This window comes from Musca vetustissima, unplaced genomic scaffold, assembly GCF_032173495.1.
Source record: "Musca vetustissima isolate MV318-11 ecotype Yass unplaced genomic scaffold, APGP_CSIRO_Mvet_v1 utg43279, whole genome shotgun sequence".
NCBI classification, from domain to species: domain Eukaryota; kingdom Metazoa; phylum Arthropoda; class Insecta; order Diptera; family Muscidae; genus Musca; species Musca vetustissima.
Window position 1 is genome coordinate 109,377 of NW_026876393.1, and position 26,183 is coordinate 135,559.

The window sequence follows — 26,183 nt, forward strand, 5'->3', positions numbered from 1 at the left end:
GCGTATGCGAGTAACTGGTGTTGTTTGGTGTACAGATTGCCATTTCTGTACACCTTTGCGTCTCGTATGACCTTTTCCAGTAGGATGTTAAAAAGATCACACGACAAACTGTCACCTTGTCTGAATCCTCGTTCGGTATTGAAGGGCTCCGATGGGTCCTTTCCTACTTTAACGGCTGACCTTGTGCCACTTAAAGTTGTCCTGCATAGCCGTATTAATTTTGCAGGAATGCCGAACGCAGACATGGCTTTAAACACCTCTGAACGGATAGGGCTGTCGAATGCGGCTTTATAGTCGACAAATAGGTGGTATGTGTCGATGTGTTTTTCGTGGGTCTTTTCCAGGATTTGGCGCAGAGTGAAAATCTGGTCAATGGTGGATTTGCCAGGTCTGAAGCCGCATTGGTATGGTCCGATGATGTCATTGACCATTGGCTTCAATCGTTCACACAGCACACTGGATAGCACTTTATATGCGATGGGAAGGAGACTTATTCCTCTATAGTTGGCACATATCGTCTTGTCTCCTTTTTTGTGCACGGGACACAGGATGCTGAGGTTCCAATCATTGGGCATGCATTTATCTAGCCAAATTGTGTTAATCAGCTGGTGCATGCTCCTGACCAGGATCTGGCCACCAGTCTTGAATAGTTCGGCTGGTAACCCATCGGCTCCTGCTGCTTTGTTGCTTTTGAGCCGATTAAATGCTTTTATGACCTCATCTTGGCTAGGTGGTATACACTCTATACCATCATCTCTTATTGGTTCTGGGGTATCTCCTTCATCGCCACTATTTGATACTAGTAGCTTTTCGAAATGCTCCTTCCAGATCCTCAACACGCTGTATGTATCTGTCACCAGGTTTCCTTCTTCGTCTCTACAGGAGGATGTGCCTGCACCAAAGCCTTCGGTTTGGTGTTTTACTCGTTGGTAAAATTTCCGGACTTCATTCTGACTCCTGTACATCTCGATTTGCTCACGCTCACGTTTTTCTTGTTCTTTCTTCTTTTTTCTGAAAACACGTTTCTCCTCTCTCCTTTTCTCCCGATAATTCTCCATCACGTATCGTGTTGCTACTGTCTGCAGGGTTGCCCTATACGCTGCGTTTTTCACATCAGTAGCATTACGACACTCCTGATCGTACCATGGGTTTCTTGGTGGTGCTTTTTGGTACCCAATTGTTCTTTTTGCTGCAGTTTGTAGGGAGTGGGCAATTCTTTGCCATTGTGCTTCTATACTATTATCGGGACAAGAAGTGTTTTTTTCAAGCAGATGGGTAAGTTGAGCGGAGTAGGCCTCGGCTACCTGTTGTGTTTGCAGCTTTTCGACGTCGAGTTTCAGTGTTGTATTAGATCGCACCTTTGCTGTAACATTAAGACGGGTGCGTACCTTGGCTGCCACAAGGTAATGGTCCGAATCGATATTCGCTCCTCGGATCGATCGGACGTCTAAAACACTGGATGAATGCCTTCCGTCTATCACAACATGATCAATTTGATTTCTCGTTACTTTATCAAGAGAAATCCAGGTGGCCTTGTGTATATTGAGATGCTTGAATCTGGTCCTGTAACTACCATGTTTTTTGCTGCCGCGAAGTCAATCAACCTCATGCCGTTGTCGGATGTTTCTTCATGAAGGCTGCATTTTCCGACGGTGGGGCCAAAGATATTTCCCACCCACGTCACAAAATTTGACACGGAGTACTGAATTCAGTACAGATTGGCATATGTGAAGTTTTCTATAAAAAGTTACTATTTAGTTATAGCTCCAGTATATATTCATGTCCGATGGTGCACCAAACTCTAATTATAAATTCGATTGAAACGAAATTTTGCATAGCTTATTGAAATATTAGACTTTCCTTACTGGTTATCTCTTTTTTCATTACCTGTTTTTTTGGAGAGTATAATTATTTCACAGCGGCCGAATTTTGTAGTGGTTTTTATTAAATCGAATCGTGGGATATTTAGGGTTTCGTTTACATGGAATAGAAAGAAAATAAATATGGGACCTACATATTAGTCTGAAGCACGTTGAACTAAACTTGTAATTTATTATTCTAGTCTCATGTCTAATCTTCATATGGGAACCCTACCGGAATCTGGACCGATTTAAAACAATTTTGACTTATTTCGTTGTAGTCTCAATTCATAACGCTATGCCTTTGGTGCATCATTGAACTATAACTATAAAACAAATAACTGAATCCCATAGGATACCCAACATAATTGAAAATTTTCCCAAAAATTTAATGTTTATGACTTTTATAATTTTAAACTCTAAATGCAAGGTCAGCCGGAAAGCCACCCAAAAAGCTACCTACACACATATATCAATACTTAAAGACAAAATCTTCGGAAAAACAGAACAGATATTAATTAGCTCTGGCCAAAAAGCCATTCAATGGCAAAATAGAGCAATCCACTGAATGAACAGATGATTTATTGTTCTTCAATTGCAAGCCATTCTTCTTCCTCTATTTTTTGTTTTGTTGAAAAATTCACTATCAATGCAGGCAGACACACCGGCCATAACAGGATGATAACCAGATGTGGTCAACATATGAACGAAATTCCAATTAAAGGCAAACATATTTGGCTACGGTTGTATTGTGAGAACAATAGAAGAAAGAATTGAATATCATCATGGACATGGATACGTGCTGAGGTGTCTGTAAATGGTACACTGTGAAAAAACTTACATAATATAATGATTATTTGGTAGGGAAATTAAATTAGCCAAGACAAGTGCCATAATGACATTTTAAATAGGCTGCAGTAGACATTCTAGGGACGAGGAAAAACGAATTCTCCGACCAGACTTATTATCATCCTCCTTATTTTCTAATCATACTTTTCTTTCACTGTATCATCCAAAACAACTTTGCTAACATATTTTGTAAATTCTTTGTTGCATTTTATTTCGCAGACACAGAAACACACACACACACCCACGTTTACATTCTATGTGGCTTAGACATTTTAACCAATACAATTTGCCCCAAATATTGTCTCTTAAAAAAAACTCCACCGCATTTATCTATTCAGGTTCAGACTTCTTTAAATTAAACGACAAATGAACGATTCATTGCCTTTACTGAATTGCCAATGAATGGAGTAGTCAACTATGTACAACTAGTAGGTGAGGTAGGATTTGGGTATGTGTGGTCGTGGTCGTTCCATTGTCAATGTTTCACATTTGTATTGTTTCATTTTTTCCTGGATTTTTGTTTCATTACACTGCTAATGTTTTGTCTTTTTTTTTTCTTCTTCTATTTTCTCTTCCCTTTTCGTATCTCTGTGCATCGTTCACCGGCTGGCAGAATACCTGAGACATGCACCATGCTCACAAAAGGCTAAGAAAGAATTCGAAGTATGTGCCAATCGTTATAAGGAAACAATGCTATTCCTGAAGCCTAATAACAATCAGGAAAACCATGAAAATATCACCCTCAGTGAGAACATTAAAACGATATGCTGGTAAGTATGACATGTAAAGAAACACACATACATTCATATATTAAATGGTATGTGAGGAAATACTAATTGAGAACTATTTCCTGGAAATTCATGTTATATATCAGACAGTGGGTAATTGTGATCGATGCGAAAATTGACATGGGCAAAAATAAATGTTTAAAAAGTCATAATAAATCTAAATCTAATTTTAAAAAATTCAGGGTATTAGATGGGATGGTGCACCGAGTTGAAATAAATATCTCAAATCACTATATAAATATCACCATATGCTAAGTTCGACAAGCTGCTCGGGTCTGTTTTTGTAAATAGAGGCCTATATAAGGGCTCCAATACAAAACTTTAAAGTGAAAAGTTTCTGTAAGAATTTCAAATTTTTTACAACAATCAATATAAAGTGGTGAATTAGCTGTCGTTGATAATCAGAAATATAAATTACACATACAAAATAATTATTGGAAATTTCAAAAAAGTAAGATGGAGGGGCTAAATATAGAAGAGACATGTTTCTGCATTTTGAAAGTTTACGTCTGGGAAATGTGCCCCCTTGACATTTCCCAGATATTTGAAAATATTCGGATTAGGATTTCTCGAAATCCTTACATCTTTGGCAATATTACTGATATAAATATGAGAAATATTGTATAATACCTCAGTCTCTCCAGTCCTCTCTGAAGGGGTTTTCGGTCCCCTTTTTCAGAAATTATTATTATATATATTATATATATAGTATATATATATATATATATATACTGTAACGCCCAAAAGTCATGCTCTTCGTTTTTGGGGTACATTATTATTTCCAATATAATTTTTATTTACTTTCTATATAAAATCAAGAAGGAAATAGTTTTGTGTGAAAAATTAAATTAAATATTAACGGTTACACCGGTCCCCTAGTGAATATAGCTATCATTAAAAGACCACATTGGAACCCCTGGTGGCAAATGGCGGAACTACGCAGAACTGTCAGATTGGATCCAGCTGCTGTCATGCGAAAACAACAATAGTCGACCAGCCAAAAAGGTATAAAAGGAGACGCATTTCACACAATCGGATCAGTTTTTCATAGCCCTTTTTTAATTATTCTATTTTTCGGGGCATAGTTTGTACGTGGGGCCATAGGGCATAGTCTTAGTGAGTTGGTTGTGTCTTCTGCTAAGCCTAGACACTTATTGTTAAGGGTAAAGTAGGCGCTGAATAAGTGCATGATATGTTATGACGTAAGATAGGTTCAAGCCGTTCAACCTGTTATAGATGTAAGATTTGAATTAAGGAACATCGGAATCGGAAAATTCCAACGGTCTTAGAAAGAGTACATGTCTGGCTCTCGTATGAACTAGGATTATTGACTTCGCTCTAAAATTAACAAAATGGTGGACCTTTAAATAAATATTTTTGGAAAATCGCCGATTTTTTACCAAAAACTAAGTTAAAAAATAAGGAAGATCTTCACCGATTGGCTTTATCCTAGTTCATACGAGAGCTATACACTCCCAGAGAAACGTTGCAAAATTTGGAACCGATTGGATTATTAGTTTTTGAGTTATCGTGCCCGCCATTCGCAAAAAAATGTTTAGAGAAAAACGCGTTTAAAGGGGGTCCCCTTAATAAAATGGCCGAAGGCTAAAATCGTAAAAACAATCGGATCAGTCTTCTGTTGATGGCTTGTGAGTCAAGTGTGATTGGGAGGAAGAAAAGGCACGCAACCTTGGTAAGAAATTGAGTCTTAGTAAGCCAAACAATAAGCCTTGACTATTTGTGGTGACTGGACTGAATGCAGGGTCAAGTGAGGGTTGTAGCAATACTCCCTATTCTTCGAGCTGCGTTGACGGCGACTGAACGCAGGGTCAAGTGATGGTTGTAGCAATACTCCCTATTCATCGGGCTGCGTTGACGGCGACTGAACGCAGGGTCAAGTGAGGGTTGTAGCAATACTCCCTATTCATCGGGCTGCGTTGACGGCGACGGAACGCAGGGCCAAGTGAGGGCTGTAGGAATACTCCCTATTCTTCGGGCTGCGTTTAGGGCGATTGACGTACTCATCGGGCTGCTGCTGTGCCAAAGCGACCGTCACTACTACTCGCCGCTGACGTACTCATCGGGCTGCTGTTGTGCCAAAGCTGCCCCACCCCTATTCGTCGTCCGCCTGTTCATCGGGCCGCCGCTGTGCCAAGCTGCTGCCACTACTACTACTGCTACTACTACTCGCCGTACTCATCGGGCCACTGCTGTGCCAAAGCTGCCGCCACCCCTATTCGACACCTGCGTGTTCATCGGTCTGCCACTGTGTTCATCGGTCTGACCGTGTTCATCGGTCTGCCACAAATAAATTCTTGTGACGACTCTGGCCCCCGTTGAACCTACCCCAGCTTCAAAGTGAAAACACGTCGTCACAATACCAAATATATAACGTCAATTTAGGGCAAAACATTCAAAAAATATAGCAAATGGAGGTTTCCGGGTATGTGACGTTTACCAGGATTAATAAGAACATTTTATGTTGATTTTTACCGTCCCTTTGTCATCTGTTGAAAACTGTAATTTGGCATTTTGGATTATCATTGGGAATAAAATATTCCTATTTAAAACGATCTGCATTGGTCCAATCAGAAGCCGTGCCTATTATTGTTTTTATACATGGGAGCCTCTAACAGTATTAGATTTAATTACCAAGTCCTTGTCATGGTAAGGAGGCTATGTCATGGTAAGGATGCTATGTCATGGTCGACACTCTGTCCTCCACTTTTTGTATAACCTATGGATTGTCTTAAACGAACAAAACCCCAAAAACAAAAAATCCTACTCGACTGATGTTGGTGTGGTTGCCTTGACACCCTCAGTCTGTCATTCCTCAAGGACAAACAATCGATAATGAACTCGGGCACGGACTCTTCTTCCAGCGCTCTTCAAGAAGAACATTAAATGCGGGTGGTGGCATCACCAAATCAATTCGCAACCTCATTGAGGGTTATGAAAGCTTCCGTCTCAGTGAGGAAAGCATCCAGCAGGCATATGGGACTACACCCCCATGACAGACGAGAAGGAGGACTTTAACTCTACGGTCATTGAAGTCTCTACCTCTAGTCAACAGGGGACATCGGATGTGACTTCTGGTGATACCAACTATTCAAAGACGGAAACGGTCCTGCAGACGTAAGCGGCAATCGATAAGCCACCACTGCTTCGAAGGCAATTAGCAACGTAGGGAACAGAAGACAAGAAGGGTGCTCCAAACCCCGTTGTCGACTACTGCAACAAAAGTGCTAAATCCAAAGAAACATAGGCAGGAAGTCAGGACAGTTTGTTACTATCAGAAGTATGCCCACCAAGATCTCAGTTCCATCAGATCAGGCTTTTAACCTTCTGTCTCGTATACAGCAGTAGCGGCCAAGAGGGTTAGGGGAAGGCTAACACCGGGGAGACGAAAGTCGGACTAGATTACCAGAGAGTTGCAATCATAGACAAGGCTGACCCCGACGGGCGGATCAGTGACAGATTTGGGAGGTTTTGGGAACGTTTTTCAACTTAATTGCTTGTAATTTGATGTTTTTGGTTGTCATTGGGTTTCAAATCTGCTCCCGAAAATAGCGTTATCGCGTTCTAACTTATGGTGTAGCTCCATATAACAGTATTATCCTATTTTCCATAACTTGAATATTCTAATCACATTTCCCAACAAAGTAGAGGATCTCATACATATACACTGAAAATGTTCGATTTTAGGTCAATGTTTTCGAAAGGTTTTAGTCGCATCCTCCCCTAATGTGGCTATAATGTATTCTTGGTTCTTGAAGGGTAAAATACATTTTTCTAGAAGATTTTCTGTATAGGTCTAAATGGTTCCGTCTCACTTGCATACTTTTAAGGTTTCAGAAGCATTTTCTTACCGAAGTTGCTGTAATTTAGCATTTCCAGTTATTGTTGCCGAAAATTTTCGGTATAGGTCCACATGTTGACATACAAAATAGGGACGCAATCCATTTTCGTTTTTGCTGCTCATGTGCCACATAATTATGCTACACTAAAGAAATAACATAGACTATATGGGGCTCTACAAAATTACCTAATTACAATTTAGAAAATCTGTGTCAAAGTAGGACCTCAAAATATAATTTTGAATAAAACTCGCATTGCTATAAACTTAGATTTGTTTGTGTCGGCCCAATTTTACAATTTTTTAATCGCGCCCCCTAAGATTGTTCTATAAAAAAGATGTCAGTTGCATACATTCTCCCTGAGGGCTATCTTAAAACAAGCTGTCGGTACCAATTTTACGATCCTTTTACCCACGGTCGTCTGGAACAAATACAAATTTCCCATGCAATACATATTATCCCTTGGGAAAAATGAAACCAAATTACCTGTTAACGTCATTGGCAAATGTGGTCGTTGATATTTGGTGTACATTCACACAAACACATACGCAAACACACTCACACCCATACAAACGAACATAAAAGTCAAACAACTGACTAATATCTTCTTCTATTTTTCTCTGGTTTTAAATTTACAGCTCTATCAATGAACTTGTCGACTGTTCCGAAAATGCTGCTAAAAAGATATGTGGGCCTGATGCTGCAAAATTTACACGTGAATTAGTCGATAAATACGCCAACAGCTTAACCAGGGTGAGTTATTGCTACTGTACGACTTTTTGGGTTGTTGTTTCGATTTTGATGTTGTTGTACGTTAACAAGGCAAATCGTAAAAACATAAGGATGGACTTAGATACAAATATACACAGGCAGATAGGCAATGCATACTTGAGTGGGAAGGGTGGGTTATTAGATGATAGTTGTGCGAAGAGATAACCCAGCAAAAGATTGAATTTGAATGTTTTTTAATTAATTTTGTAAGACCTTATTATTTTGTTAAATCTTTGTTTCCGAATAAATATTTCTTTTTATTCTAAATTTGATATTTTTTAAATGGTTTCAATATTGAGTTAAAATTTGTCTCAAATTCTTTGCTGGGTTATATAGTGAACTCAACAATAAGTCTCTTTAATGATGGTCTAATATGTCCTTCCTCATTCGTTATGTATGTGAGTGTGGGGCAATACCAAACTAACACCCAGAAACATTCCTAAAAAACACACACAACACACATACTCCCAAAATGTTGGGACCAATATTCGACTGCGACAGAACCAACTGCCCAGGCTATAAATCTAAACATTGAAAGCCGACTCACTCTCTCTCTCTCACTTGCACTCCCTCTATTTCGCCAACATTAAAACCTCTGGTGTCTTTTATTGATGCTCATTTCAGATTTACTGCGAAGATTTTACACGACATCCGGGAATTTGTCGCAACGGTGAAGGCGATGCCGGTACAGCTTTACACAGTTCTTGGCAACAGATAATGTTGCTAATGGCAGCACTCTTCTGCCTGGTGACCTATCAACAGAACCAATGGCTACAAAGATAGATGGCATTGCATATTTCTTTTTATCATCCGTTAAGTTAGTTGCAACAGGAGTAGTAGTTTTTAAACAAAACCAGAAAACACAAACGACAACAACAACAAAAACAAAAGTGCGATGGGTTCTATTTTCGGAAGAAATAAAAGTTGTTTTGTGATTGTCCCCCCAACACCATCCAGCCAACCAACCACACCATGAACACCAAAAAAATAATGATGAGGACGTTGAAACCCAATTCTGCCACTACCTCGACACCAACCACATGGCACTGGCCCAAAGAAAATTTTAAAAGCTAAAAAAAAAACAAAGAAAATAGCAGTAACAACAACATCAGCAACAACAACAAATGAAGGACCATCTCTTCTAAATACAGGGCGCCAATATGTTGAGCCTGAATGATAATTACTTAGTAAATGGTCGTAATAATTTTTTTGACCATCAAATGGTATTTTTCCCCCTGAAAAAAAGGATCTCTCTCTTCTCTGCTTATTTATTATTTTGCTTTGTTTTCTTTTGTACATTTTTGTTTCTTCTTATTATTACTATTATTAATCAATAAATGTTATGTTTTAATTTATTATATATAAAACCTAAATATTTTTATCATTTAACCCATAAGTGGTCTAGTGTATTTAGAAGGGTCACGTGTGTTCTTCTTATGTTACAAATAAACAGGACTGCGTAGCCGTACACATTTACTCTCGACACCTTCAAAAATTAAAATTATTCAGGTCATATGGACTTCATATGGAATAGTCCATGGGTCATGAATATGAATTCTCTTTGGCCACAACGATTTCGACTGAGGACGTAACCAAAAAGGGAATTGTATAATAGTGCCAGGGGTAAATTTTAAATGTATTGAAGGATGAACATGACGTTGGTCAACTTTTTCTAGAAAATATTTCGTGCGTAGAAATAATATATAATAAACAACTTTATATCATCAGCCTTATTAGAATGTTTTAGCCAACTACAGATTTGTACCCTCGGACTATGACTTATATTTGGCGTACATTTATCTTATATATGCTTATTTTAATTTGTGACAATTTGTGAGGGTATTACCAGAGGTGTCGGGCATACAGCCGACACTTGAATAAATTTATGTTCAGTATAAATATAACCAGTAAGGAAAGTTCAAAAGTCGGACGGTGCCGACTATATGATACCCTTCATCACTATGGGTACATGCAAGACATGTAAATATCTACAATATCCTGTAGATATAGAAATTTCGCATACATCAGTCGGGACCTAATTCAGTACTCTGTGCAAAATTTTGTCTCAATCGGATAAATATTGACAATATGGAGCTTCATTTACATAAAATGGGACGAAACTATATATAGCAGCTATATCTAAATCTGAACCGATTCCAACCAAATTTCATATACACCAGTCGGGACCTAATTCAGTACTCTGACGAAACTATAAATCGGAGCTATATCTAAATCTGAACCGATTTCAACAAAACTTGGCAACTATCTAGACCTAATTCAATACTCTGTGCAAAATTTTGTCTCAATCGGATCACTATTGGAAGTTTGGTGCATCAATAAGTTCAAATCGGACGAATATATTATGGGAGCTATATCTAAATCTGAACCGATTTTCTCCTATTTCAATAGGGTTCGTCCTTGGGCCTATTAAGTGACCTGTGTGTGTGGGGCGAATATTAATAATTTTTGGGAGGGAGGTTTGTTACCATATACGACTACAAAAACCAAATTACAACGAATTTGGTTGAAAAACGCGCTCAAGATCCCCAAAATACCAAAAATGTTGGGGGTACCGTTATATGGAGACTACCAGAAAAACTGGACCTATATTTATAATTTTTAGTGGAGTAATTTGATACCCAATAAGAACCCAATGTATAAAATTTCAGAGAATTCAGTTATAAAACGAGCTCAAGAACCCCAAAATACCGAAAATTTGGGGCACCCTTATATATGGACTATCCGAAAAAATTAACCTATATTTATAATTTTTAGTAGGGTGATTTGCTACCCAATAAGATTTATAAGTACCAAATTTCAGCGAATTCGGTCGAAAAATGCGAACAAAGCCCCCAAAATTCCGAAAATTGGGGGTACCCTTGTATGGGGACTATCCGAAAAAATAGACCTATATTTATAATTTTTAGTAGGGAGATTTGCTACCCAATAAGAACTCAAAGTACCAAATTTTCAGCGAATTCAGTTAAAAAACGCGCTAAATAACCTCAAAATACCGAAAATTAAGGGGTACCCTTATATGGGAGCTATGACTAAAGGTAGACCGATTTTTTCCAATTTAAATAGGGTTCGTCCTTGGGCCAATTAAGTGACCTGTTCCAAATTTCATCCAAATCGGATCATAAATGCTACCTGTACTTTTTTAATAATAATACATGGACGGACGGACACGCATAAATCGACTCAGGAAGTGATTCTATGCATATTCTCAAAAGGAACCATGGGTCTATCTCGATTATGTTTGCCTGTTACAAACATATGCACAAAGACATAATTCCCTGTACCACAGTGTGGTGAAGGGTATAAAAATGTATCCAGATTACCAGCTGTGGAGGAGCTACAAGGGGCCCAATATACCCCATAATTTTGAGGAATGTTTGGCAAATTTTTTTAAGATTTGAATTAAATCGTATACTCCAATCTCTTCATAGTTATTTTACAAATTCTCAACATTTTGAGATTTGTGGGTGAAGGATAAAAAGGCGAGGGTCAATGGGTCCAATTTTCACTTTACAACGTTTGGAACATTTTGGATTCTCAATTAGCTTCAATTTGTCTAAAAATTTGAAGGAGTTCATCAGAAAGGGTGAACCGATAAGTCCAATCTTCAACCATAATGTTTGTTAAAAAAATAGTATTCTCAATTAAATAGCCTTATAGCTATGGCATGTAATTCAAAAGTAAGCCATCCCACTGGAAGCTGACATATTGATTAAAAACGACTTAGAAACCAAAGCTCAAGTATCTAGTGGAAGTAGTATTTTGGGATAAGACCTAAAAAGCACATCAAACTCCTTCGAGAATGAGTTTTCTTTAAATAATGACCAAATTTGAAGAGTTGCACAAATTGAATTTTTGTATCCTTGGATTGTGTTGGCACTTATCTAATACAGGTGACCAGTTTATGAAAAATAATCAGTTGGTGGAATTCTCAGAAGTGAATTCTTCGATTTTTTGGAAAAATATTGGAATATATTCATTTTATCCGGGGACGATTTCTTCAAGGACACAATATATTCCTGAATATTTAAAAATATTTTAAAACTCGTCCTTTTTGCTGACCGTATCTAATCTGATTTAAAGATTAAAGATGGAGCCGATTGTAGGGCATTTTCTGAAAATATTTTACAAACAGTAAGGTAATAGTCCTTGGCCGATTACATGATATCCTTCACCTTTATTTGGGCAATTCATATATTTAGTGGATCATATATAAGACCAATATATAAATCAGACACACTAGAATTTCAACTCGCCACTGATGCATCGGTCGGGATCAGATTGCTACTTATTCATCATTAAAGATCAATTGTTCAGTAGTCCTTGGCCGATTACATGATATCCTTCACCTTTCTTTGGACAATTCATATATTTAGTGGATCATATATAAGACCAATATATAAATCGGGATCAGATTGCTACTTATTCATCATTAAAGATCAATTGTTCAGTTGTCCTTGGCCGATTACATGATATCCTTCACCTTAATTTGGACAATTCATATATTTAGTGGATCATATATAAGACCAATATATAAATCAGACACATTATAATTTCAACTCGCCACTAATGCATCGGTCGGGATCATATTGCTACTTATTCATCATTAAAGATCAATTGTTCAGCTACTATGTTGGTTTGCCTTATTGAGTCTCTTTCGAAAATGTCCAACTTGGTTGGACCGATGCTGAAGCATACAACATAGATGAATGAGCTTCCATAGACAACGTTAGTTTAACGCAGGTTGTTGTTACTCCTCAAGGCTTTGAGGGTTTCGGTGATGAGACAGCAGCAATTTTCAACCATTTTTCAGTTTCACAGATAGGCTGACATGCGTTATTGTGTTATAAAATTTGGAAATTGAGAAAATAACCTTGAATAGTGGTTGAAACATCCTGATACCCACAAAAGATCCGCACGAATACAGTCAATAACCCTACTCTTTGCTGTAAAAACATCGATGTTTTGAGATCTTTTAATATCCTTGTAGATTGGTTGGTAGCATTAATCTGAAGATGTGATAAGAAGATATGAGAAATAATACAGGCAAAAGTTCTTCATTTCAGACAATAGGGCCAATTTTACTTCCCTTTTCTCCTTAAGCATTTAAATTTTAATTTTTTTAACTTTCTTAACACTCTCGACTCCGCAGTCCTGTTCGAAATATCGAAAAATTTCACAACACCCACACATAAACAAACAAACAAAATGTGCAATTAAAAATTATTACAATTAAGGATAATTAGTAAAATCGAGTTTTTTTAGAATTATTTACATATTAATTCAATTAAGCAAACACATACACACATGTTACACATTTGCAACTACACAGACACAGAAAAGTTAACAAATTTGAAAAAAAAGAAAAAAAACATAATATGAGAAGAAAATATTAAAGTCGTAACAGTAAATGGCCTACAAAATACGTACAGAAGAGTTTGAGTTCTATCTAAAAGGAAAAAAATAATAATTTGTAAACTGCATCGAAACAGGGATGCAGGTTATAAAGTACAGTATGTATTATGTAATTTAATAAATGCTCTCATTATAAGATGAACTTTTAATGTGAACTTTGAAACATTGGGAAACACAACTCGTTAAATGAACTGTCATTAAATTTAGGACTGGGCCTACTAAAATTATAAAGGAAATATTCCAAAAAAATACAACTTTGCTGAACTTTATTGTAAGGATAATTCCTAATAGTGAACCATCGCTTTTATATGCCTTTTGAGCTGGGGCATTATCATTCATTCGCACAACATGGCCAAGCGACCGTAGTCGCTACAGCTCAATACGACTGACTATGTCGATGTTCGCTTATAAATTGTAAAGCTCGTGGTTCATTCGACGCCGATATTCACCGTTGACGTAGATCGGCCGTAGATCTTTCGGAACATTTTTCTTTCAAACACCCCAAGAGCTGCCTCATCTGCTTTCGCAAGTACCCATGCTTCAGATCCTCCGGGAGGTGTCCTTGTTTCTAAATTGCTTACTCTTTGTGTTAGACATATGCAATATTCAAAAGTTAATGAGATATACCCTTAATTATATTTGAGGATATACTTAGAATCTCTTTCTGTGTTCATTTATTATACCCTCCACCATGAGGTGAATATTAAAAATATATGTAATCGTTCGGGAGTTGCATATATTGCAGACTATGGCTTTTGATCGAAAGATTTGACAACTAATTAGAGCCTGATCGGTTCAAAAACGCGACCGTAATCCCAAAATACCGGATAATGGGGACATTTATAGAGGTGGTGGGAGTGGGTACGCAATCTTAATAATTCTTGATAGAACTATGTGCTACCCAATGGTAATTTAAAATATCAAACTACGGCCAATTTGTTTGAAGAACCTGCTGAGCCTTCTAAAACACAGGAATTTTGAGAATTTTTGGTAGTGAGATTTGACATCCAATGGCATGCAAAATCGTGAATATTGGAAGGTAACATTATATGGGGGCTATCCTAAAAAGGTATCACTTCAGATAATTCCACGCTGAGACAAATCAAAACCAGTAAGAAAAGTTCAAAAATTGGACGGGCCGACTATATGATACCCTTCACCACTCAGGGTCCATTCAGATTCGTCCTACGTAAAATATCCTGTCAATAGAAGAAACGTAGTATATTTGGAGGACTATCGGCGCTGTGCAAAATGTTATCCCAATAGGACAAAGTTTGGGAGTTTGGTGCCACATCTGCATAAAATCGGACAAAAATATAGGGAGCTATTTATAAATCTGAACCGATTTCAATAAAACTTCACACAAGTCCAAACTTAGCACATGTCATTCTAGACTTAATTGAGTACGCTATGCCGAAATTCGTGCAAATCGAATGATTTTCAGGGTCTTTGGTGCTCCATTTTCCTAAAATCGGGCGACACTATACATGGGAGCTATATCTAGATCTGCAGAGACATTGGTGCTTCATTTTCCTAAAATCAGGCGAAGCTATACACGGGAGCTATATCTAGATCTGAACCGATTTTCACGAAACTTAGCACTTAGCATTAGCATTCTAGACAAAATTCAGTATACTATGCGAAAATTCGTGCAAATCTAATGATTTTCACGGACTTTGGTGCACCATTCACCCAAAATCGGACGAAACTATATATGGGAGCTATATCTAAATCTGAACCGATTTTCTAGACCTAACTCAGTAGGCTATACCAAATTTCGTACAAATCGAAAGATGTATAGGGACTTCGGTACATCATTTACTATAAATCGGGGGGAAACTATATATGAGAGCTATATCTAAATCTAAACCGATTTTCACGAAACTTAGCACACATCATTCTAGACCTAACTCAGAAGGCTATACCAAATTTCGTGCAAATCGAAAGATATATAGGGACTTTGGTACACCATTTACATTAAATCGAAACTATATATGGGAGCCATATCTAAATCTTAACCGATTTTCTCCAATTTCAATAGGGTTCGTCCTTGGGCCAAATAAGTGGCATATACCAAATTTCATCCAAATCGGATCACAAATGCGGCCCGTACTTTGTTCACAAAAATACATGGACGGACAGACGGACGGACGGACAGACGGACATGCATAAATCGACTCAGAAAGTGATTCTATGCATATTCTCATGGGTCTACCTCGATTATTTTTGGCTGTTACAAACATATGCACCAAGACATAATACCCTGTACCACAGTGTGGTGAAGGGTATAATATGCTTGGAGTTGTAGCAATGCATTGCAAAATTTCAAAGCATTATCTAAAAACTGCAATCTCCAACATGATTTCAACAAACGAACTGACGGGCGAACATAAAATTTTATCATGGTCGCCTTGTTGTGGATGGTACCAAAATTATTAATATTCTTTTATGATCAGGTATAGTCCGCTATTTAATGCTACCCCTTAATAACTGTTATTTTATCTTGGCAGTAATTTACCATGGCACAGGCCCCATATCACTTCATGGTTCGGTCCAACTGAACATAAAAGCGTTTTTACTAAAAATATCATATGGTCGCCCCCGTCCGACTATACTGCTCCGCTCACTGGTTTAAATATTTATTTTAAATTTCCATAGGGTGACATGGCTAAATCGGCATCAATGACCAAGAATACTTCGATAATTTGCTGATGTGATAGTGAAGGATAAATCCTCCACTTAAATTTTACAAGGCTTTTTATAAGCAAAATTCAGAACTATAGTTTATAACAAATGTATCTTTTTTGTGATATTAAAGGTCATACCTTCCCAATGGGAACATACCCCATTATTTTGGCTTTATGTAAATTGACAAATTATGTATGTGTCATTGATTTCATGAAATCCCACTGATATTTGGGCTGAATTACGAATGTTTTAATTGAATTATGGCCATGATTTGTTAAATTTAACTTCATTTACCAGACAAATAACTAATATTTAAACATGTAGACAAAATTTCAACATCCACAACCATACGGATGCTGTTTAACCAAACAATGAAAACAAAATTCACACACACAAACACAACTACAAAAAATAATATTTCGTTTTGCAAACAATGGAATTTTAAACACGCAAACTCTTCAATACAATGGAAGAAGCAAAAAATATTAAAAAATAAAAAAAACACACAGAATATTGAGGGTGTAGAAGAAGCAAATGTTCATATTTAGAATTGTAAATGAAAAAAATTATTTAATAGATTATTTAAAAAAAGACAACAAGAACAACGGAATAATAACAAAAACAAAAAATAACAACAAACATGAAAATCGCACAAAACAATTCGTAGTTTCAAAATACATTTGAGTTAGAACAAAAAACAAAAAAAAAAACAACAACAACAAAAGGAATTTCTAAAAGAAATCAATGGAATTATTTATTCAAAAGGAATTAAAAGGAAAACAAAAAATAAATACAACAAAAACAAATTTTAATATAAAGCCATTACACATATCTATGAAATGAATTTATTGTTACGAAAAACAAAAACCGACTATTGTTATATTTTATTTATATAATGTATATTTTATATATAGTTTATTTATTTTCCAAATGGATTTAAAATGTGTCCAGTTTTTTTTTTGAAGGTTAAGTGTCAGAGGGGTTTTTTTGTAGGTGGCTGAGGAAAAAGTTGCAATTTAAATATTCCAAAATTTATTTTCACACACTGTGCAAACGAATGTGCCATAAATCATAATTTGCCGATAATCAAATTTTGTAAGCGAAATAATTGCAACGAATACAAATTCCAAAAAGCTTTACTAAATTGCTATTTATTATTGTATTTGTTGCAATTTATTTGTTTATTTATTTATGTATGGTGTGTGAGTGTGCGTGTGTGTTTGTAAATATTTGAGTGGGGACTTAACATTGTGAAAATCCCTTGACTTTATTTTGGTGTTATATGTATTAGTATAATTTGTATAATAAACATATACATTCTCACATACATACATTCATAGAAATATATGTATAGTGTTTTATATTTTAATGGTTAAATGTTTAGGCTTTGAAAGTAGCAGGAAGGGTTGGATATTAAGGTCAATACTCCGTAAGGGAAATTACGAATTAAGGCAAGTGGAAAATAAGAAACCAAAATATTTCTTATTTGAATTTTAATATAAAAATTTTATAATTTAATTCTAAAAATATGTTAAATATTTGTATATATAATTTATTTTTTATTAAAAAACAAAATATTTATTTATAAAAAAATATAATTTTTAAATATATTTTCTTACTTAACACTCCCATTTTATATTTTGTTACATAGTTATATAAACACACTTCCCTAAAAAATATTCTAAAAGAAAACCCAAATAATAATGAAAACAAGAAAAAGAAGTAAATAAATAAAAAACTTATAAATAATAATTATAATAAACCTAAAAAATATTGTTATAAAAAAATGAAAAATGAGAAATTAAAGAACAAGTTTTAAAACAACACATGCAACATCACAAAACTCACACATACACACTGTAACACAAAGAACACACTAACAAAATCTTAGCTAATTTAATTCAAAAAAGAAATGAAATTGTTTTAAAAAATTATTCTAAACACAATAACATCCCTTGAACACCGACCAGACAAATAATAATAACAACAACAAAATCCGATTCCCAGAATATTCAATAGAAAATAAAGAAATTATATTTATTGAAAAATAAAAACAACATGTTATTAATTTATTTGGTTGTGAAGTAAACATTGAATAGGTAAGTACGAGGCCCTATCCGTAATTACATGGCTTTTTAATAAACAATTAAATACGTCGTTAAGTTCGGCCGGACCGAAATTTTAATACCCTTCTTAAATCAGTAGAGGCCTTTATATGAAGACTAAATGGTCTAATATTAGGTTGATAAACTGATCTAGAAACTTCAACGTACAGAAGTTGAGCGGGAAGCGGGTAGGGAGCTTTAAGAAACATGAATCAATACTGAAAAGTGAGATATACAAAAATAGTACGGTATGAAGAGCCCATCTTCCAAAAGAAATAATAGCCATATCAAATAAAGGGAAATTTCTAAGAGTCATCCTAGATATGAAACATAAATAGTTGACAAAGCCCACAGAAGCTGATCTTTCTGCAGAACAGCCGTAGTCTCTAAATGGGTTTTAATCCAAATATGATTCACTGGATGTACAAGAGCATTATTAGGCCAATTCTAACATAATTTTCAGTTGTTCTGTGTCAGACCGAATACTTGAAATAAATGTATTCACATCATGTGAAACTGAGATACCAGACAGAAAGTCATGGAATAGCGGAACATTAGCACAAATGCTCTCTGACGGCTGTTGTTACACAGATGGCTCCCGGCTCGGGGAATCTCATTCGCCAGATCATAATACAATCATGCAGGAGGAAAGTTTAATGTGGAATAGAGATACTTTAACACCAAAATTAGCTGCCAATGCGTTAAATGAACACGTTAGTGATTAGAAGTTATACCGAAGATTAGATGATTATCTAAATATTTTTCTAACCAGTTTGCTATAATATGTGGATAAAAGTGCATACCCCAAAGTGGAGTTCCAATTTCAATAACATGGAGGACCAAAAATGTTAATTACTCAAATACCCAGCCATTTAGCGCAGCACGTTTGGAACTGAAATCATATGGGAAATCATAGATCTTTGGAATAATGAGGAGACTGAAAAAAACTCCAAAAATGTTACGGGTAGTTCTTACAAGACATCTGAAGTAAACATTTATTTATCAAATTACAGTTGATTCGATAAGAAAACTACTACTAAACCCTTCAAAAAGAAAAAAATGAGTCGGAACCATTTTATTGGGACACTGTCAAAATATGGTCCTATATGTTATCCACATTTCACGAATGCCAAATCACAAATCAATTCGGTGGGAAAAATCGGTTAAAACACTTAAGGGACCCCCCCCCCCTCATTCTCGGAGTCAAAATTTGTTTTTAATTTAATTCGAATCTACTCTAATTCTAGAATGTCCCTACAAAATTGCAAGTGAAAATGTCAAGAACTCTTGAACTCTGATGCTGACACAATAAATCGACTATATCGATTTATTGTGTCAGCATCAGGGGACGGCAAGAGTGATTCTCAAACTTTAAACGCATTTTTCTCGAAACGAATGGCGGGTACGATAACTCAAAAACTAATAATCCATTCGGTTTCAAATATTGACACGTTTCTCTGGGAGTGTATAGCTCTCGCATGAACTAGAATAAGGCCAATCGGTGAAGATCTTCCTTATTTTTTAACCTAGTTTGGGGTCAAAAATAGGCGATTTCCCAAAAAAAAAAGAAAAAAAAATTCAAAGTTCCGCCATTTTGTTAATAGGGCTGTAATATCATAAATAGGGTTGTAACTTTGTATGGGATGATATGTTAACACATGGACCTGTATACAATCATTGACCTGTGCGTATGAGAGTAAAACAACAGTTGACCGTATGGGTCTTCCAATACGGGCCAAATCCAACAAATCTTAATGAAATAATCTGCAAAATGTGGCGAATGTTCCTCTTGATCAACGTAGGAGGCTTATTCTAACTTATACATCATAATTTGATTGATTGAAGCCTTCATAGCTATTCGAAAAACGAACAAAAGAAGTCGAATCAATATGCACCATGACAATACGAGCTGTCACACATCGTATCAAACCAGCACCTATTTGATCGGCTCTGACTTGAAGGTTGATGACTTTTAATCCGCACATCAAGATTATTGCCCTTAAAACTCAAATAAATAAAACCAGTAAGGAAAGTAGTAAAGTCGGACGGGGCCGACTATATGATACCCTTCACCACTATGGGTATATTAAACAGCATTATTAACATGAAATTGGATGAAATAAAATATGTGATATTTATCTAAATGTGAATCGGACTAGATCTATCCATAAACATGTCATTCGTTTGGGACAAAAGTATGAAAATCGACTTCAAACAAATCGACTTCTAGAAAACGTAACTACGTTATTCTAGGCTCAATTTTGTATGTCAATCTGACAAACATGAGGGGTTTGATGTACAATTTACTTAAAATCGGACGAAAATATATATGGAAGCTATACCCAAATATGAAACGACTTCAACGAAACTTCTAAATCTGAAACGATTTTCTCGAAACTTGGCACATATCATTCTGGACCTAATTCAATACTCTGTGCCAAATTTCATGCAACTCGAAAGATATAGAGGAACTTTGGTGCCCCAGTTACCTTATTTATTTAACCGATTTTCTCGAAACTTGGCACACATCATTCTGGACATAATTCAGTACGCTATGCCAAAACTTGTACAAATCGAAAGATTTTCAGGGACTTTGGTGCACCATTTATCAAAAATCGGGCGAAACTATATATGGGAGCTATATCTAAATCTGAACCGATTTTCTCGAAACTTGGGCCAATTAAGTCAGTTGCGCCAAATTTCATCCAAATCGGATCATAAATGCGACCTGTACATACTTTGTTAACAAAAATACATGGACGGACGGACGGACAGACGGACATGCATAAATAGACTCAGAAAGTGGTTCTATGCATATTCTCAAAAGGAACCATGGGTCTGTCTCGATTATTTTTGCCTGTTACAAACATATGGACAAAGACATAATACCCTGTACCACAGTGTGGTGAAGGGTATAAAAATTGAAATAAATGACACCTCTCCTGTTGCCCAATTCTGGCCGTTTTTGGTCGATTGTAAATGGAATCTACGAAACCAAATTTGCACATAATTTGCTGTTACAGTATCGGAACCATAAACACCATTTAAAATTTTAGCCACTTGACTTGCATTTTCGCCTTTGTCAAAGAAAAACTGTAAAATGTACCGAATTTTCTCTTTGTTCACTTCCATTTTTAACACCCTGTAACTTATAACTTACACAAAATATAGCAAAATAATTTGTTACTGCGAAATGTCACCCTTCCAACGAGCATAAATCTCAAATTATTTGATTGATACTTTATGAGAAATCTATCAGTACAGCCATCTACCGAAAAAATAATGGATTTTTTTCTTAACGTAATACTTTATAGGGTCGGAAATTATTATTATTTTGGGTTCTCGTTGAGTGTCAAGTCACCTGGGGGCAACACCCACTCCCCCCCCCCCCCCCCCATGAAATCCTGTGTACGTTGCTGATCCCTCATATAACGGTTTCCCGTAATATTCGTTATTTGGTGTAATTTTATATTGTGGATGATCATTGAATAGAAAATATTCTTAACAATATTCGACCAAGCTGATGATTTTTTAGCTAAAACCTCCGATGCTATAAAAAATGTGTGGGATATTTATATGGGGCATAATCAACATAAAAATTCAAAATTGCAGCCAGTATTGCTGGAAATTTTCCACCATTGGGTATTGACATGACTAACGACCTGATCATAATATAGGGAATATAACAAAGATTTCAACTATACCGAGGATTTTTCAATAGATTTTATATTTTTATCAATATATTTCTGGTTTTAAATAACCACTATCCAACTTCATATAAATATTCGTGCGATAGCCTTGTGTAAAGCTAAATGGTTAAGTTAAACAATTTACAAAATGTTCTTTCTTCCTGGAATATCTTAGGGCAATATCTACAATCTTTGTTGTTGTCACAGAATATTTACCCACACACATAGACACATATTTACCTACAAATGTTTGCAAAGGGATATGACGGCGAAAAGTGTCACATAACCTGGAGGAATATATGCTCGAGAATGTAGCAGTATTTTGGTGTAGGGAATTTAAAAGTGTCCCCCGTTTAAAAAGTAGTCAACTCGACAACAACAACGCATTTGTTGAAGTAACTATGAATTTGCTAGGCCACCTAGTCAGCTATAAACATGGCTTGCCACTTTTGCAAATATACTTCCTTGTTATTTGCTTCAGCGTTTGGTTGGCTTGACTGGCTGCCTGAATGCCTCTCTGCCTGCTGGGTTTCATGCTGTGCCATAAAATGCACCAAGTGGCCAAAATAAAAGGACAAACTGTAATTTGTATGAACAAAATACCGAACCGAGCAGCAAAATAAATTTGGGAACTTTAGACGAACGCAGACGATACGGGTATAATGCATGTAAGTGTAAGGTCGTAATATTACTAAGTCGGTGTTATGACATACAACGGTAACAAAATGTGTGTGTTTTTTTCAGTCACTGTTGTAAATGCCAAAAATTGGTCATGTAATCCTTTTTAATTCACTGCAGAGATGCTACGTTTTGAAGATGTTTGTACTGAATTGAGAAAATAGGTATACAAAATTACGAAAGTTACTCATAATCAGAAATATGTACTTATGTTAATTTCCGTCATACAAAATTTAAATTTTATGAAGATTGCAAAGAAGTTCACAGATTCAAAGTCCACTCTCTAAACGAAATAAGACCATTACTGTTTGATTTTGTATCGTCTGCCAGTTTGATTTTTCTTTTGGATTCGTTGGGCTTTAGGCTTTTTGTAAATAAACATTTTTTTCGATTTTTAATCATTTAACATTAATTTAAAATGGAAAACATTAAAAAACATTAATGTTTATTTTATTATCTTTTTATCCATATTGTCCTCTTTTTATGAACTATTTGCATATCGACTTCCCTATTTTTGAAATTTTGTCATTCATATATGGGTTGGATGCATCCCATAAAACCTTTCTTACCCTCATATTTGTCATAGCATCTACTGCATGATTGTCGTTTCATTAATTTCGACGCCTAAAAGTATGCTATATTTGAGTGTCTATTCGATGTTCACACTGTTAGGTCAAATAACAGCAACTCTGTTGAATTAAGTTAATTCAACACGCACTTCCTCCGCTGCACTGCTAGGTTACTTGTTGAATGATTTCGACAATTTTTTAATGTTAAACAGAATCTGTTTGATTATCTACGTGTGTGAATAACAGATTATATCCTTGGGATTATGACACAAATGTGAAAATGTATGAACACAATATTTAGAAACGTAGACGCATAAAATCTATATAGAGGCGGCTAGAAGTAGACGAATATATACTAATATTATATTATACTAATAATGTCTATTTGTGGAACAATAATAATTTAATTTTAAAACATTGAAAAAAATATTAACTGCATATCTATCACAATGTGTTTAACACTAGAAAGACTGAAATTTTGTATATAACTATATTGCCTGAAATCGGTCAAAATGGCACTATAATTAATAAAATAGTTCTATGTGGTACAAAAAGTCACCAAATTTTAAAAAGCTGTGTCATAATATACACAATTATTTTTGTACTTGAAATTGTCTTCGGCAATCTAGTGTTAAATTAAATATCTTACTTGTGACAGAACAATCGTTCCATAAGCCGAGCTTAAAAAAATCTCCAGGCGCGTCGGTCTTTTGCGCAGATTTCCAATTTAAAAGACCATATTCAGCAATGTTGTCTTCCACTTGGCCTTTCTATCTTATTTGTGGCCTTCCCCTTCTGTGTGAACCATCAGCTGGTACTCTTTTATATGCCTTATGGGTTCATTCATTCTCACAACATGACCTAGCCAACGTAGTCGCTGCTGCTCAATACGTCTAACAATGTCAAGGTCCGAGAATAGCTGGTACAACTCATGGTTCATTTGACGGCGATATTCACCGTCAACGCAGATCGGCCCATAGATCTTTCGGAGAAAGAGCTTCATCATCTGCTTGCGCAAGCACCCATGCTTCAGATCCATATAACACCACGGGTAGTATCAGCGTCTTGTAGGGTGTGAGTTTGGCGGGAGGTGGCCTTGGTTTTGACTTGTTTGCTCAGACCATAGTAGCATCTGTTGGCCATCACAATCCTTCTCCGAATTTCAAAACTGATGTCATTCGTTTTGTTTATGGTGGTACCAAGGTATATAAAATCTTTGACTACCTCGAAGCTGTAGTTCTCAAGTTCCACCGTTGGTCCGAGTCTACTGAACGTCTTGCGCGTTGATACCATCAGCTTGGTCTTCTCGCCGTTTCCTGCCAGACCCACTTTGGCAGACTCCTTCTCAATTTGTTCAAAGGTGGCTGTTACCGCTCTCAATGTTTGACCCATTATGTCGATGTCATCGGCGTAGGCGAGTAACATATGTTGTTTGGTGTACAGAGTGCCATTTCTGTTCACCTTTCCGTCTCGTATGACCTTTTCCAGCAGGATGTTAAAAAGGTCACACGACAAACTGTCATCTTGTCTGAATCCTGGTTCGGTATTAAAAGTGCCAGTTTTGTGCCAGTTAAAGTTATCCTACATAGCCGTATTCATTTTGCACGAATGCCAAACCCAGACATGGCTTTATACACCTCTGAACGGATAGGGCTGTCGAATGCGGCTTTATAGTCGACGAATAGGTGGAATGTGTCGATATGCTTTTCGTGGGTTTTTCCAGGGTTTGGCGCAGAGTGAAAATCTAGTCAATGATGGATTCGCCAGGTTCGAAGACGCATTGGTATGGCCCAATAATGTCATTGGCCATTGGTTTGAGTCGTTCACACAGCACGATTAAAACATTTTATATGCGATGGGAAGGAGACTTATTCCTCTATAGTTGGCACATATCGTCTTGTCTCCTTTTTTGTGCACGGGACACAGGAAGCTGAGGGCATGTATTCTTCTAGCCAAATTGTACTAATCAGCTGGTGCATGCTCCTTACCAGTATCTGACCACCAGTCTTGAGTATTATTTTCAGCCGATTGGTTGCTATTCTGACTTCATCTTGGCTAGGTGGTATACACTCTATACCGTCATCTATTATTGGTTCTGGGGTATCAACTTTACCGTCACTATTTGGTACATTAGAACCCCTGACAAATTTTCGTGTCGCACAGTGTAATTTTTATTGCGGAGATGTGGTGATACCGTTATATTGGAGGGTGCCATATTAAGGGGGCTACACTTAAACGGAGGTTAATATTAAAATTATTAGTACGGAAATGTGCTATACAATGAGAACCCAAAAATTTGATTGAAAACGTGTCAAAAATACCCATAAGCCATTTCTGTGAAAAAACGTGCCCAAATTGTCTAGAATTGCGAATACCGGGGGTACCGTTATATTTAAACTTGGGTCGTGACGTTACAAACTATTGAAACACAAACACTTATAATACACCCACAACATAGTTGTTAACTTCAAGTTCCTTATTCGTATTTAAGTATATACATAATTTTCAAGGAAATAAAGATATAATTATAAAATAAAAGTAAATATCTTTATATTACTTTTTAGCACTTTTTTCTGGCACTTTTCTAAAATTTTTAGCACTTTTTAGCATTTTTTTTCAACAAAATCTAGCATTTTTTCTCAATCATGTTTTGGCAACACTGAAAGCAACACTTGGGTACCAAAGACCACCATCAAGAAATCAGTGGTACGATCAGGAGTGTCGTAATGCTACTGATATGAAAAACGCAGCGTATAGAAAAGATAAGAAAGAACAATAAAATCTAGATGTACAGGAGTCAGAATGAAGTCCGAAATAAGTTTTTTTATATTACGGGGAAGAAAATTAAATTAGCTTTCGAAAATGATAAAAATCAAAAAAATCGGTTAAAAAATGGA

At 36.1% G+C, this 26,183-nt stretch overlaps 1 protein-coding gene across 1 annotated transcript in view; it reads left to right on the plus strand.

Annotated features, from left to right (window-relative positions):
* Positions 1-9,052, plus strand: part of LOC133320951 (uncharacterized) — a 78,964-nt gene extending 69,912 nt beyond the window's left edge. The window contains exons 4-6 of the mRNA XM_061530045.1: positions 3,322-3,478; positions 7,992-8,106; positions 8,749-9,052. Of these exons, the coding sequence (XP_061386029.1) occupies positions 3,322-3,478; positions 7,992-8,106; positions 8,749-8,907 (431 nt within the window). The 3' untranslated portion in view covers positions 8,908-9,052. The remainder of the gene's footprint in view (positions 1-3,321; positions 3,479-7,991; positions 8,107-8,748) is intronic.
* The last annotated feature ends 17,131 nt before the right edge of the window (positions 9,053-26,183 follow it).